At 39.2% G+C, this 15,703-nt stretch overlaps 1 protein-coding gene across 3 annotated transcripts in view; it reads left to right on the forward strand.

Moving 5' to 3' along the window:
• The window catches only part of CMYA5 (cardiomyopathy associated 5), a 117,379-nt gene that overhangs the window by 63,165 nt on the left and 38,511 nt on the right, over nucleotides 1-15,703 (forward strand). For 2 of the 3 annotated variants that reach the window (XR_005211414.1, XR_005211415.1), the window contains exons 3-5: nucleotides 3,359-3,454; nucleotides 4,839-5,072; nucleotides 10,371-10,489. Coding sequence is in view for 1 of the 3 variants with exons in the window: in XM_037801675.1 (XP_037657603.1) it covers nucleotides 3,359-3,454; nucleotides 4,839-5,072; nucleotides 6,685-6,707; nucleotides 10,371-10,489 (472 nt within the window). In the remaining 2 variants the exon portion in view is untranslated. Of the gene's footprint in view, nucleotides 1-3,358; nucleotides 3,455-4,838; nucleotides 5,073-6,684; nucleotides 6,708-10,370; nucleotides 10,490-15,703 lie in introns of all 3 variants that reach the window. The other variant, XM_037801675.1, reaches the window with a different exon arrangement.

Consider the following 15,703-nt stretch of genomic DNA (forward strand, 5'->3'; position numbering starts at 1 on the left):
TCTCAATTTTAAAAATGACCAATGTCTGATACAATCATCTTGAGACAGAATAGTTAGTCTGAAAGCAAACTAAAAATATTTCCCGAGGGTTTTAGTTTGGGTTCCAAAGCTTTTAGATTGGGTTGACAAACATTTATTGGGTATATGCTATATGCCAGACCTTTTTCTAGATTCTTGGACTACCAAGGCAAACAACACAGGATTACTGCCTTTGAGGGGCTTATTTTATGGCAATAAGCTCTTAACATTATGAAAAATGCCAAATAATTTAAAATTGTTTACTTTGGGGCATAAGATACAGCTTTATTTTCCATTATCTACAATATTATTCTTTAAAAATACACAATCTTAGTACAAGCTTTATATAAATAATCAAAGACAAGAAAACACTTTAAATTCCTATTTCCTCCATGTTTCTACTATATATAATTTATGTTGGAAATTTAAAACCTTCACATTTTTTCTGCTTATGTCTATAGGACCCCAATGTTCCAGATTAAAAAGTTAGTCACAACAGATATCCTTGTGTATGTGATTCTAAGTACTCTACTTCCTCAGAGATACTATCAGAAATCAAGCATTTAGTCTCTGAGACTCCCATCTAACTTTCATTAGCCTTCTAACTGGTCTTACCACTTTTGCCATTCTTCATAAATTAGCCGGAATGAGCCAGAATGATCTTAAATGCAAATAATAACAAAAATTGAGCAATTACTGTGTGCTGGGCACTAGGTTAAGCTCTTTATACAGAAGATGTCTTTTAATCTTCACAACCCTGCTATTGTTATCAATCTGCAGATAACAAAACAGAGGCTCAGAGGATTTAAATGATTAACTCAATGTCATAGAATGCAGAACTGGATTAAAACCCAAGTCTGTCTGACACCAAATCCCATGCCTTTAACTATATATCCACATTGCTCAGCTTGGTGCCTTGCTAATGGTAGCAAGTTTCAATATGATTATTCAAGTAAGTCACTGTTAAATAATTGTCAGTCTCATTTTGATTCGATAGGATAAAGACCCTTGATGATGGCTATTTTTTTTCCCTATCAAGTTAATCCTTCTCAATCCTTTTAATCCTTGAGACTTTTCCTGGTAGCTGTCTGAGAGCAGAGGCAACTTCTTTTGTGAAATCTTAGACATCAGGATGCACAGCACCGGTGCAGTGGACCCCATTCTGTGGTGACGGTTTCATTCACTAACAACTACTGGGCACTGTCAGTCGACAAAAAGCTGGTTTTTGTTCAGTGTTCTTAATTATGTTTTATCTCTATGAGTTTTAGAAATTAAAAAATAATTTGTGTCTAAATATTTTCCATTTAAAACAAATTTTCATATAGGGAGATAAATGCCTACTGCTTTAAAACTATTTTAAAGTTTTTAAATGATCTCTCAACAGTACAAGAAGGAGAAAGTGAAAATGGTTGGCTAAAGCCAGGGAGCCTAGCTTGATTTCATTAAGTCAATTGTGAAGATTAAGACTTGGTTGGCAACTTTTAAAAACTAATGATCAGGTTTTAAAAGTTGTAATCTGAGATTTTTCTAGCATCTGCTGGGTAGGTGTGTTAGTGTTGTAGGGCTGCCGTCACAAATTACCACTAACTAAGTGGAGTGGCTTAAAGCAACAGAAAGTTATTCTCTTATGGTTCTGGAGGTTGGAAGTGCAAAATTGAGGTGTTATCAGGGCCATGCTCTCTCTGGAGGCGGAAGAGGGCATCCTTCCTTGCCTCTCTAGCTTCTGGTATTTGCTGGCAATTGCTGATATTCCTTTGTTGGTAGACGCATCACTCCAATCTCTGCCTCCACCTTCACGTAGTGTTCTTCTCTGTGTCCTTACCTTCGTCTGAATTTCCCTCTTATAAGGACACCAGCCATGGTGGATTAAGGGCCATGAATAATCCAGGATGACCTCATCTCAACTAATTGCATCTGCAAAGACCCTGTTTCCAAATAGGGTCACATTCAAAGGTACTGGGGATTAGGAACTCAATACACCCTTTTTGGGGGGGACACAATGCCTCCCACAACAGTAGGCCATCTGTGATTATTCCGGAACTGATTACTACATCTACAGATTGCCTGGGTCCTTGCTTCTCCTCCCCACTCCATCCCCACTGTGGTGGCTTATCTTTTATTGGTCATTTATATTCTTCCTTTACTCCTTCTTTTCCTTCTCTCCTGGAACTTATTAACCTCTTAATCTGTGGCAGAACCTTAATCTGTGTTTCTCTTTGGGAGTGAAAAAAACGAAAGGAAGATGGACTTGTAAACCCAAAATTTTAGCACAGAGTGTTTGGAACACAGTGTTCTGAGAAACTAACCTTTTGGGAGTGTAGGTGAAACATATGGAGTGGGAGCAGGAGGGTTAAGGAAGGCTTCTCTAAAAGGTGAAGCTTGGGGGAGCCTTAAATGAGATAGAGCAGGGGCAGAGAAGGCATTCTCAAGAGAGGGAATACCATATGAAAGGGAATGAATACTACACGAACAGGTGGGAAGGTGTCTGAGGGACGATAGGGCATGTGATTAGAGGCTGGGGTGCTTGGGGAAAAGAAGCAGGGATTATTAAAAAAAAAAACAAAAAACGGGAGGCAGATCTTGAAGGGGCTTCTATCAACCTAATATTGTCATAATTCTGTGGATAGTGAATCAGCCAACCGAAGCTCTGTTCTTCTGTTTTGTTACTTGTTAAGTTTAGCAGGATAGACTGCAGCTGGGTTTATAACTATGGCTAAATTAAGTACCATCCTCCCCCCATCACCCCATACATTCTCTGGTTTTCCATTACCTCTTGAGTATTTTAACCCTTCCAGGGTCTTTAGAACTTGTAGGTCTTTTAGTGGACAGTTTCCATCACCTGGTGACTTCTGGCACCCTGGTAACTCTTTCAGGGCAGGACCTCCTGACTGAGGCTGGGAGGCCACTGGTGCAAATGTGAGGAAACTACTTAGACATGTTGGACCAGTTCAGCAAAAGAGGCTGCTTTCTCAGAAAAAAAAAAGTGTGTAAGAATTGAGGCCTTATTCAGGAGAAAGAATTTGAATCCATGATTTACTAAAATGAGTGTGTTTTGAGTTCACCAGCTTACCAAGTTCGTTCTCTTATATGAGAAGTTAAGCGGTCTTTGTATGGTTCCTTTGGAGCTCTCACTCACAAACCTCCTAATTGTTTATTGCACAGAATTATCAACAAGCAGTTTAGATGAAGCAGTAAAGAAAACTTGAAGGTTGATTTGTTAGTGAGTATGGCGTAGTAAATCTCCACCAAACATAGTAAATTTAAGGAAAGCAGAACTCATTGCTTGAAATTCTTTCCCAAAATGTCTTGTACTTACTATTTCTTAATTTTTTTCCTTCAGGTTCAATTAGCAGAATTTCTAGAAAATTTACAAGAAAAGTCCTTGAGAATTGAAGCCTTTGTTAGTGAGATAGAATCCTTTTTTAATACCATTGAGGTAAGTTACCTCTTACTTTAACCTGTTTTGTTCATAGTATCACAAGTAAGTGATTCTGAGCTTAAAGGATTTGAAATGGGCTTTGTGTGTGCATTTGTGTGTTTGCCATTGTTGATTTTGTTCCATTTAGAGTGAGGGTTCTTAAAGTTTTCCCTTTGTATGTAACAGTGAGACTGCTTTCTGTCTAAGGATGAATGACTTGCCCTTAAAAACACACATTTTTTGTGCATTTACTACAGTAGGGCAACACTTTACATGCTTTATCCAATGTAATCCTCACAATAACCATATCAAATAGGTGTTATTGTTTTCATTCCCATTTTATAGCCAAGAAACTGAGGCTTAGAGTTAAGTTTATTACTCAAGGTCATAGTAAGTTGATAGGAAGTTGAAAACCAACATTTGAATCCAAGTCTGAGTTCTTACTTGCTCCACTATCCTGCTTCTTAATAGCTTAACTCTGCAGAAATGCTCTAAGGCCCTGCCCAGTGTCCCATGCCGAGGGCATGAGTGCCTCTCATGGCTCAGCTGTCCTTTATGAGTTCATGCTCTCCTAGCTGCTGGCTCCTCTGTAGAGAGGGGAGTGGGTAGCAGTGCTCCATCCATGTACAGAGGTAGCTTAGGAATCCTCATCTGTCAGTCTAGAGTGGCAGGGGCCCAAGGCAACTGCTGAAGGCTGATGCACATTTCCTCTTGCTCTGCGATGATTCCACATCCTGGATTGTTTGTGAAAGATCTGGCTTATCCTGTTGTAGATCAGTTAGCACCTGCTAATTACTTTTAATGACTGTCCTCCCCCAATTGTCCCTTTTAGACAATAAAGTACCCTGCTAGTGAGGATAGCCACAAATCTAGGTGTGTCCACATTGGCAATAAAGTTTCTCCTACTGTGGTGGAAGTGTCCTCCTCATGGAGAACATCTGTGCTTGTAGCACCCTATTCAATATCCTGGGCCCTCACCCACTCTCTGACTTTAGTGGAGTGATGAAAACCATACTAAACTCTCTCCACTGAAGGTCATACCTGAAGATAATGGATTCCCACTCTCTCTGATGCCATTTTCAAGTTTTGTTGTGTGGGAATGCAGGTGGGTAAAATTTCCATACAGGTATCTTTTTTTTTTCTTTTTTGGTATTTCAGTAACTAAATCCTCCTTGATGATATTCCTATAATGAATTCTACTGGCAAACTAAGTATGTCAAAGTGAGGTTGGTGGGTTGGAAATTTAGTCTGTTCACATACTGCTGCTTACAAAGTGTGATTCTCTTATCAAGACGCCAGAGGCCATTTCTTAAAAAATTTGGTGTTTCTTAAAAAAACAAAAAACAAGAAACAAAAAACAAAAACCCTGCACTTGTTTCATTGAGAAGTATTCTTTTTTCAGGAAAACTGTAGCAAAAATGAAAAAAAGCTAGAAGAACAGAATGAGGAAATGATGAAGAAGGTGCTGGCACAGTATGATGAGAAAGCCCAGAGCTTTGAGGAAGTGAAGAAAAGGAAGATGGAGTTCCTGCATGATCAGATGGTCCACTTTCTGCAGAGCATGGATACCGCCAAGGACACGCTCGAGACCATCGTGAGGGAGGCAGAGGAGCTGGACGAGACTGTTTTCCTGACTGTAAGCACCAATTAAAACAGGCCCATACACCTTGCTGCCTACCTCAGCCCAAGTCTACTTTTAAACATTCGTCTCGCAGTATTCTCTAAAATCATTTATATCTGTGTGGGTTTTATATGATTCTGACATTTAAAAATAATTGGAGCATGCTTGGTGCCTAGAAAAAAGGCTCAGCAAATTCCTAAAACCTTAATCCCAGATCCAGCTGAGGGTGCTTGAAGGCAGCATCGTCATTCCATTTTGCCACACTGGAGGGGCCACCTTCTAAGAGTGAGAGAAGGCAACCTTAAACCTTTCTCGTTCCCATGCTCTCTATTTGAGTGCCTGCCCTGTCTTCTAATGCATAGCATCCTCGCGCGGGCTCCGGGCCTGTCCCTCCACTCCTGAATCTGAAGTTACTTCTTGTAAGGACCATTCCCTCTGAGCTTTGCCAAATGGCTGAGAGTAACTTTTGGTATACTTTTGTGTACAGAAGTATGACATAATGTGGTACCTCTCTCAGGTAGTATGTTGGTGCTTTTACAAGGGGTTTCCTGGGGATGGGATTTCTCAGTTAAAACAAGTAACTTGTAGACAGGCAGGTTCCCTTGGGTGTTCCTCAACTTTCACCACACACAGAGGCAGCTCTTGGCTGTGCTAATCCTCTAGAATGTTCAATAAGATGCTGGTTCTCCTTGGAGAAAGGATTCACTACGAGCAAGGGGGATGATTTTCCTGAAGGCAGTACCAAACCCAGCCCAAGGATAGACTTAATCATCAAAGAGGAGGAAAACACCATCTTAGGAAGAGTGAGGACCTCCTTTTCGGAGTTCCCCAGTCCAGCTAGTCCTCTAGTAGTTTGGAGACACAGCAAGGCAAAATGGGGTGATACCAGGTTTTAATTTGCCTTTGGGGAAACCTCCTGCCAGGGCAAATTCAGGTGAAGTAGTTCTCAAAGGAGAACTAAAACTCATTAGATGGCTTTATGTGTAACTAAGGCAAAGCTTTAATATTTTTAAATTGGGCTCCTCTTGTGAAATAAAGTATAACACTAATAAAGTGCTTTGTGCTCCCTAAGTACTTATCTTTGTTTGATAAGAATATTTCCTTTCCTCTGGAAGAATAAATTGTGAAAAATAAAGCATTCTTTCTGTTTACAAAATGTATATCCATTTTAGAAAATTTGGAAAACACAGAAAAGCACAGAGCACATATTACCCAGAGGTAACTATTGATAACATTTTTGGTATTTATCCCATATTGAATAGATTTAAGTTATTTTTCTTGCTTCAGAGAATTCCATTCTGGAGGCTGAACCATTTTGTTAATGGATAAAGAGAAGCCAGGTTAAGCAACTCATTACAGGCCTTGCTGATCATAGAGACCAGAGCAGAACTGGAAACTAAATTCCCACCGTCATCCCCAGACACCCCTTTCCCCCAATTCTGAACACTAACTTCCTTGCTGCCCAGGCTGAAGCCACCAAAGAGAAACAGCTTCAGGGAAGTTGAGGGGTAATGATTTTAGAAAATGGAGACTCTTCTTGTTCTTGGTTGGTTTTTCTTTTGGGTGTTAACTAGTTTCTCTCTTTGTCTCCCCTCCCCTCTCTCTTTCCTTCCTTCCCTCCCATAAGTCGTTTGAGGAAATCAATGAAAGGTATATAAAACATGGCACAAAGTAGTGGCGACTGAGAATAGCATGACTGGATGCTTTATTTTAATATTTTGATGCTTTATAGAAAATGAGCTGCCAATAAAAAGTACATATATTTAGTGAGCAACTGTTTTCTCACTTTTAGACACTGTGCTTTTAAAAGCTAAATGACGGCTTTGAAAGAGTACTGCATGTGCTTTAGTTAAATAACAATTATCATAATGTAGATTTTTAACTGCTTCCTTGAAATGTATTCTATATTTACAACCTGATCTAGACTATCTTTCCTGACACTGCATACAGAACATTTTGTAGATGCTTAGACTTATTGGTTAAATATGAGTATTTGAAGAATCATTCATATCTGCCTTGTATAATTTTATGTCTTACGTAATCTTAATGGAATGTTCTCTGATTTATACTTCAAAAGATAGTCATGTAATTATCTTCTCTTTCTGTTCAACTAACCTAAATGAATCTTCCTCTTTTGATTGTTGTTTTATTTCTTGTTGATGTTTTACCACTTGATGTAAGAGAAATTCTTCATTCTTTCAAAAGGCAAAACACTCAACAAGAAATTAGGAATTGTTGTTGACCCCAAAATCTTGGGCCCCACCTCAGATCCACTGAATTGGACTTTCCAGGGTGGTCCTGGCACCTGCATGTTTAACAATTCCCACAGATGAGTCTGAGGCACAACAGTCAGATCTGGAAACTGACACCCAGGCTGCACTCCCAATTGTTGTTTTTAAAAATTATACATTTCTTCTAAATAGTAAATTGATTTGCAGTGTCATTCCATATATTCTAAAAATGGAAGTGCATATTTGTTCATTTTCTGTCATCCATTCATGAGAGATACAATTGGCAAGAAAATTTGGTGAATGAAAATTCATAAATGCTTTAACCTTAAAAAATGCCATAGCACATTTTTAGTTTCCTAAACATTAGAATATTAGCTTGCTAATATGAATTGACCTCTGTTTAATACTAAATATATTTTCTTTGGTTTTGTGCTTGAACTTGTTCGTCTGTGTGTTACTTTACTTAATTTCAATTTCATTGTCCAGTTGACAATGAATTAATCTTTGCTAAAGCTCCAAGTCACCTGAGGGGGGTATACACTTGTTATAACCATTATTTTCCTGTAAAGAAGAAAGACAACACAATTCTGGGATTTGGTGGAGAAACATGAGCAATTAAAGAAAGCCCCGCTAAACACACACAAACGCACACATACACACACGCACTTAGCGGATGAAGCTTGATTGCTTTACTAAAAAGAAGCCTTTCATGTCCTCAAAACAAGTTCTGCTTCAAAGTCTCTAAGTTATTGGTATTTCTTTCTATAAGAAGTGCTAATTATCTAGTTTATTTTTCCTTGCTTCTTCCCCTCCTTCATATTATATCTCTGAAGGCAGTTTTTGAATATTAAATGATTTTTCTTGACACTAAAAATGCTTAAATTAAGAAGTGCTGCCAAGCATACTTAGACTAAAAAATCTGTGTATCTTGAAAAGCACATTTGCTTAGAAAGTGCTCTTCTGTTAAAAGGATGCATTTTTTCCCCTTCATTTTGCTCTTTTGTGTTATTATAATGAGAAAAAAGGGGGGGTGTCAAAATCATTTTAGGATGTACTCATAGAAAGATGTCCACCTGCCAGGCCATATATATATATGCTGATGTTAAAACTGAGCAGGTCAGTGCACAAAGCAAAACTCGAACATTTTATTTGTGGTATCTACAACCAGAGCTTTTGTACTACAAAAAGCCCTCCATTTAGTCAGTAATGTTTATTAAGAGTCCTTAGCATATGCTACTAGCTGCCATATTTTGTTAATTCTGAATCTATCCTTCCACCCTCTGCATCCCCCAAGCCTTAATTTAGGCTCGTGGTGTCTTCCCTCACCTAGACTATCATGGTGTCCTTCTAACTGACCTCACTGCCTCCTTAGTCTATTTGCTCCGATCCTTCTCCAGACCCTTGGCAGGGTTCTCTTTTAAACTTCCCTGTGTAAACGCTTCTGTGGCTCTCCTTGCCTTAAAAGATAAAATTGAAACTCCTTAGTGGGTATGGAAGGCTCTTCATAGTCTAACCAAACCACCTTTTTCATTTTTACCTCCAACCAATTTCCCAACTCCCAAGGTACCCCATCCACGAAACCAAAGTACTGTCTGGCCCCTGAATGTGCCACACTCTTCACATCTCCATGCACTGGTTCATGCTGTTCTTTCCATCTGCAACACCTGTTCTCCCTTTCCCACCTAGGAAGCTCCTACTCCTCCTTTAAGACCCAGCCCAAATGCCACTTCTGCTTTGAACCCCCTCCTAGAACTCTCCTAAATCACATGAAGGTGAATTTTATTGTTCCTAACTCAATAAGCATAGTGGACACTCATTGCCTACTTCAATTATATTTATAATAATCTTTTTTTCCTCATACTGACCAAAAATTTATCAGAATTGAGATCCTGATTTTTCTCACCCAAAAGAAACTATTGGCCTCTTTTAGATATTTCTTAAATGCCTACTATGTGCCAAGTAATGCATTCCAATATAGCAGTGAGCAAAACAGGTAGATTGTCTTCTAGTAATGTAGAAAGACAAAAAACAAATAGGTCGTGATAACTTTGAGGAAGTAAAATGAAGCCAACTAAGGGATAGAGGGGCAGACCGGGCTTTATTAGAAGGATACCCAGATATGGCCTCTCTGAGGAACTGATGTATGAACAAAGATCTTAGCTAAGCAAGGGAAGAAGCCATGCAAGGATCTGGGAGAAGGTTCCACTAGCAAGTCCTAAGGCTTGGAAATAGGTCTGTGTTGAGCAAACCAAGAAGTCCATAGTGATGAAGCCGATGCAGTTCTTCCCAGTTGACTTAACTGCTGGAGGGTAATTCCAGTCCTGCCCGAGAGAGCTGTCCAGAGAAGAGCTATTCATCCGATTTGAGGCCCCTCAAACTAAAGAGAAATGCTTTAGCAATCTCTCCATGTGTAAGGGAAAGAAGTATCTTCCCCTTCAGAGTTGATCTGTTTTTTTAATCCATATTTCACAGATACAAATACTTAGAGTTAGCATTTGTTGGCATCCTTCCTAAGAGGGTCTTGAATATGTAAAAGCTGTTAATTTGTAAACTGTGGCTCATTTAGTCTTTTAAGGACGATAGACTATCTTCTTTCATTGCCATAGCCTCAGTACCTGGAACAGTGCTTGGCACATAGTAGGTGAACAATATTTATTGAATAACTGAATGACCACAAGCATAAAAGTGAGAGCTGAGAATAGCAAGGACATCCAACATTGTCTGAATTTCCAGACAGGCTCTGAACATTTAAGTTATATAAATATAAATAATATATCCTTTAGGAAATCAATAAAATAATCATTAAATGTAGTAATTTTAGGATTAACTTTATAGATGCAAAATTTGGGAATACAAGAATAAATTTCCAACACTACCAGTTGCAACAAGGAACCCTGAGAATATATTTTAGACATACATTTCCAGACTTTGAAAAAGTTTAAATCATTTTTGGATACAATTAGAGGTCTTGCTTCATAAAAACTACTAACAACCACAGCTTCATCTTGAACAATTATTTTTAGCTTTCATCAGGTATGTTAATAATTTCTTGACTTACACAGAAATACTTTGTCCTTGATAGGTTACTTTCTGCAATGGAAAGCACTGCTTCTTTAGAGAAAATGCCTGCTGCATTTTCACTTTTTGAACATTATGATGACAGTTCAGCAAAAAGTGACCAGATGTTAAAACAAGTGGCTGGTAAGAATTTTAATGTATTAATTATATTGATGAAATTCAGCGGTTTTTGCTTGTTTGTTTTGTACAGTTTGTGAATGGGTAAGGAAATGTAATTGACAAAAGAAAAGTCTTGGTTGTGAAACTTTAAGACTAGATTCTGAAATCAAGCATGAGACAAGAATTCTGTTTCAGTTATGAAGTGTACTATCCATTTGAAGCTTTATGACTTTGTTGGGATATTGAGGAGGTAAGAAGAAGTAGCAGTGAAACCATAGGGTTTCCTTTTTTTTTTCTTTTTAAAATAGGATTTCTCTCCCTCTCTTCTAGAGATTATTTGCTTGATCCCAGCAGCCAGGCATAGAAGGAAAAATAAATAAAATATTTTCCTATGCGTTGACCAGATTTTTCCTTATAAGTGTTTTTTCCTCTTCAATTCAGTTCTTTTTCCTTTTCTCAAACGAAACAGATTAGGTTAGAGAACTAACAGCTCAGCAACATGCTCCGTAGCCAGGAGCCTCCCACTCAGCTGTCAGTAGCGTCCTGCCCGCTCTTCAAAATATTTTTTAATGTGCTATTTTAACAAACAAGGCAATGTAACTTATTTAGATTTCTCAAATCTGCTCTGTTTTAGTTAAGTTACCGCATTTCACCTGCTGTACAGTATACTCAGTTGTCCTCCTGAAAAGATGCTATATTCTCCCCAAATCTTACAGTCTGCTATTTTTAAATTGATAATTAACTTTCATTTTTGTAGGAAGAGTTTTAGTTTAGTAACTGGTAAAAGGCTACTGTGTCTTTAAAAAGAAGAAGAAAATTAAAACAAAACAAAACAAAACTAACCTTATATAGTGAAAAATTCAGTCATTTTTCCTAATGGGTTTTCTCTAGAACTGTCTCAAAGCAAAAGGGTGTTTTCTTGTAATGTCTCTAAGAGGCATTAGAATAGAGTAGTGATTACAAAGTAATAAATTCTAATTAACAGAGAAGATATTTTGCTTTCAAGGAATTCACTATAGGCTGTTGTTCATTTAGAAGGATATACTTTTGAATACCTGTCATTCAATAAAAGGAAATTTTATATATTTTAGAGGTCACAGAGTGAAATTTTCATAAAATGTTAATGATTAACTGAGAAATAGTGCACATGGCTGTCAGAGAAGTGAAAAATAGTTTTTGCTCATTTTGTGACCAGTGATGCCTCTCAAGTATGAAGCCCTCAGCTGGTACTGAAAAGTCAATCTGATCACTTCCTAAACTAAGCAGATTCAATGGGGGAAAGGACACCACCTTCCCATTGAGAAACAGAGCAGTGGAAAACAATCATTTGATACTTACAGTGGTACTATGAAAAGTCCGTTAAGCATGTCATACCATCTAATCTCACAGCAACTCTAGGAGGTAGGTCTTATTATTATTCCCATTTGATGGGTGAGGAAACTGAAGAACAGAAAAGTGTTATATTGCCCAAGACCACACATCAGGTGCGGGTGCTCTTGGGGTGGGGAGTTTGGCTTCCGAGTCTTTGTACTTAACCACTTCTGTACACCAAAGAGGCAGAACGCATCTCTGTGAAATGAGAGAAAACCCAGGATTAGTTATATCCAAGGATTCCTTGACTCTGCTTCCTGGGGACCTTTTGAAAGCTGAGTTGAGTGGAAATCTTTAGCCCCAGGTCCTGAAGTCCAAGTGTATCTAGTGCTTAGCTCATGGAGTGTGACAGTTCTTTGTGGGCATCCTCATCAAACAAATGAAAATCCATGGGGTGATTCCTCTGCTCAATTCCTTAGCCTCTAGCAAAGAAGCCTTAAAATTTCCATTTTGTACTTTTGGGCATCACACCTATTTAAGTTTATCACTACAGTTGGTAACATATTAAATCTGGGTCTCGAGGGCGGGGCAAGATGGCAGACTGGTGAGCTGTATGTTTTAGTTACTCCTCCAGGAAAGTAGGTAGAAAGCCAGGAACTGAGTGGACTGGACACCACAGAGCAATATGACTTTGGGCATACTTCATACAACACTCATGAAAACGTCGAACTGCTGAGATCAGCGAAATCTGTAAGTTTTTGCAGCCAGGGGACCCGCACCTCTTCCTGCCAGGCTCAGTCCCGTGGGAGGAGGGGCTGTCGGCTCCGGGAAGGAGAAGGGAGAACTGCAGTGGCAGCCCTTATCGGAAACTCATTCTACTGATCCAAACTCCAACCATAGATAGACTGAGACCAGACACCACAGAATCTGAGAGCAGCCAGCCCAGCAGAGAGGAGACAGATATAGAAAAAACAGCACGAAAAACTCCAAAATAAAAGCAGAGGATTTTTGGAGTTCTGGTGAACATAGAAAGGGGAAGGGCAGAGCTCAGGCCCTCAAGCTCATATGCAAATCCCGAAGAAAAGCTGATCTCTCTGCCCTGTGGAACTTTCCTTAATGGCCCTAATTGCTTTCTCTCTTAGCATTTCAATAACCCATTAGATCTGTGAGGAGGGCACTTTTTTTTTTTTTTTAATCCTTTTTTCTTTTTGTAAAACAATTACTCTAAGAAGCCCAATACAGAAAGCTTCAAAGACTTGCAATTTGGGCAGGTCAAGACAAGAGCAGAACTAAGAGAGCTCTGAGACAAAAGGCAATAATCCAGTGACTGAGAAATTTCACTAAACACCACAACTTCCCAAGAAAAGGGGGGTGTCCGCTCACAGCCATCATCCTGGTGGACAGGAAACACTCCTGCCCATTGCCAGCCCCATAGCCCAGAGCTGCCCCACACAACCCAGTGTGACAGAAGTGCTTCAAATAGCAGGCACACTCCACAAAACTGGGCGTGGACATTAGCCTTCCCTGCAACCTCAGCTGATTGTCCCAGAGTTAGGAAGGTGGAGCAGTGTGAATTAACAAAGCCCCATTCAGCCATCATTTCAGCAGACTGGGAGCCTCCCTACATAGCTCAGCAGCCCAGAACCGCCTTGGGGGGTCGGCACTCACCTGTGACATAGCACAGTCATCCCTCAACAGAGGACCCGGGGTGCACAGCCTGGAAGAGGGGCCCACTTACAAGTCTCAGGAGCCATACGCCAATACCAAGGACTTGTGGGTCAGTGGCAGAGACAAACTGTGGCAGGACTGAACTGAAGGATTAGACTATTGAAGCAGCTTGAAAACTCCAGGATCACCAGGGAGATTTGATTGTTAGAGCCACCCCCCCTCCCTGACTGCCCAGAAACACGCCCCATATACAAGGCGGGCAACACCAACTACACACACAAGCTTGGTACACCAATTGGACCCCACAAGACTCACTCCCCCACTCACCACAAAGGCACAGCAGGGGAGAACTGGCTTGTGGAGAACAGGTGGCTCGTGGACGCCACCTGCTGGTTAGTTAGAGAAAGTGTACTCCACGAAGCTGCAGATCTGATAAATTAGAGATAAGGACTTCAATTGGTCTACACATCCTAAAAGAACCCTATCAAGTTCAGCAAATTCCAAGAGGCCAAAAACAACAGAAAATTCTAAAGCATATGAAAAAACCAGACGATATGGATAACCCAAGCCCAAGCACCCAAATCAAAAGACCAGAAGAGACACAGCACCTAGAGCAGCTACTCAAAGAACTGAAGATGAACAATGAGACCATAGTACAGAATACAAAGGATATCAAGAAGACCTTAGAAGAGCATAAAGAAGACATTGCAAGACTAAATAAAAAAATAGATGATCTTATGGAAATTAAAGAAACTGTTGACCAAATTAAAAAGATTCTGGACACTCATAGTACAAGACTAGAGGAAGTTGAACAACGAATCAGTGACCTGGAAGATGACAGAATGGAAAATGAAAGCATAAAAGAAAGAATGGGGAAAAAAATTGAAAAAATCGAAACGGACCTCAGGGATATGATAGATAATATAAAACGTCCTAATATAAGACTCATTGGTGTTCCAGAAGGGGAAGAAAAGGGTAAAGGTCTAGGAAGAGTATTCAAAGAAATTGTTGGGGAAAACTTCCCAAATCTTCTAAACAACATAAATACACAAATCATAAATGCTCAGCGAACTCCAAATAGAATAAATCCAAATAAACCCACTCCGAGACATATTCTGATCACACTGTCAAACACGGAAGAGAAGGAGCAAGTTCTGAAAGCAGCAAGAGAAAAGCAATTCACCACATACAAAGGAAACAACATAAGACTAAGTAGTGACTACTCAGCAGCCACTATGGAGGCAAGAAGGCAGTGGCATGATATATTTAAAATTCTGAGTGAGAAAAATTTCCAACCAAGAATACTTTATCCAGCAAAGCTCTCCTTCAAATTTGAGGGAGAGCTTAAATTTTTCACAGACAAACAAATGCTGAGAGAATTCGCTAACAAGAGACCTGCCCTACTGGAGATACTAAAGGGAGCCCTACAGACAGAGAAACAAAGAAAGGACAGAGAGACCTGGAGAAAGGTTCAGTACTAAAGAGATTCGGTATGGGTACAATAAAGGATATTAATAGAGAGAGGGGAAAAATATATATGACAAACATAAACCAAAGGATAAGATGGCTGATTCAAGAAATGCCTTCACGGTTATAACATTGAATGTAAATGGATTAAACTCCCCAATTAAAAGATATAGAGTCGCAGAATGGATCAAAAACAATGAACCATCAATATGTTGCATACAAGAGACTCATCTTAGACACAGGGACACAAAGAAATTGAAAGTGAAAGGATGGAAAAAAATATATCATGCAAGCTACAGCCAAAAGAAAGCAGGTGTAGCAATATTAATCTCAGATAAAATAGACTTTAAATGCAGGGATATTTTGAGAGACAAAGAAGGCCACTACATACTAATAAAAGGAGCAATTCAACAAGAAGAAATAACAATCATAAATGTCTATGCACCCAATCAAGGTGCCACAAAATACATGACAGAAACACTGGCAAAACTAAAGGAAGCAATTGATGTTTCCACAATAATTGTGGGAGACTTCAACACATCACTCTCTCCTATAGATAGATCAACCAGACTGAGGACCAATAACGAAATTGAAAACCTAAACAATCTGATAAATGAATTAGATTTAACAGACATATACAGGACATTACATCCCAAATCACCAGGATACACATACTTTTCTAGTGCTCATGGAACTTTCTCCAGAATAGATCATATGCTGGGACATAAAACAAGCCTCAGTAAATTTAAAAAGATTGAAATTATTCAAAGCACATTCTCTGACCACAATGGA

Source organism: Choloepus didactylus, chromosome 13 (genome assembly GCF_015220235.1).
Source record: "Choloepus didactylus isolate mChoDid1 chromosome 13, mChoDid1.pri, whole genome shotgun sequence".
In the NCBI taxonomy this organism is placed as follows: Eukaryota; Metazoa; Chordata; class Mammalia; order Pilosa; family Megalonychidae; genus Choloepus; species Choloepus didactylus.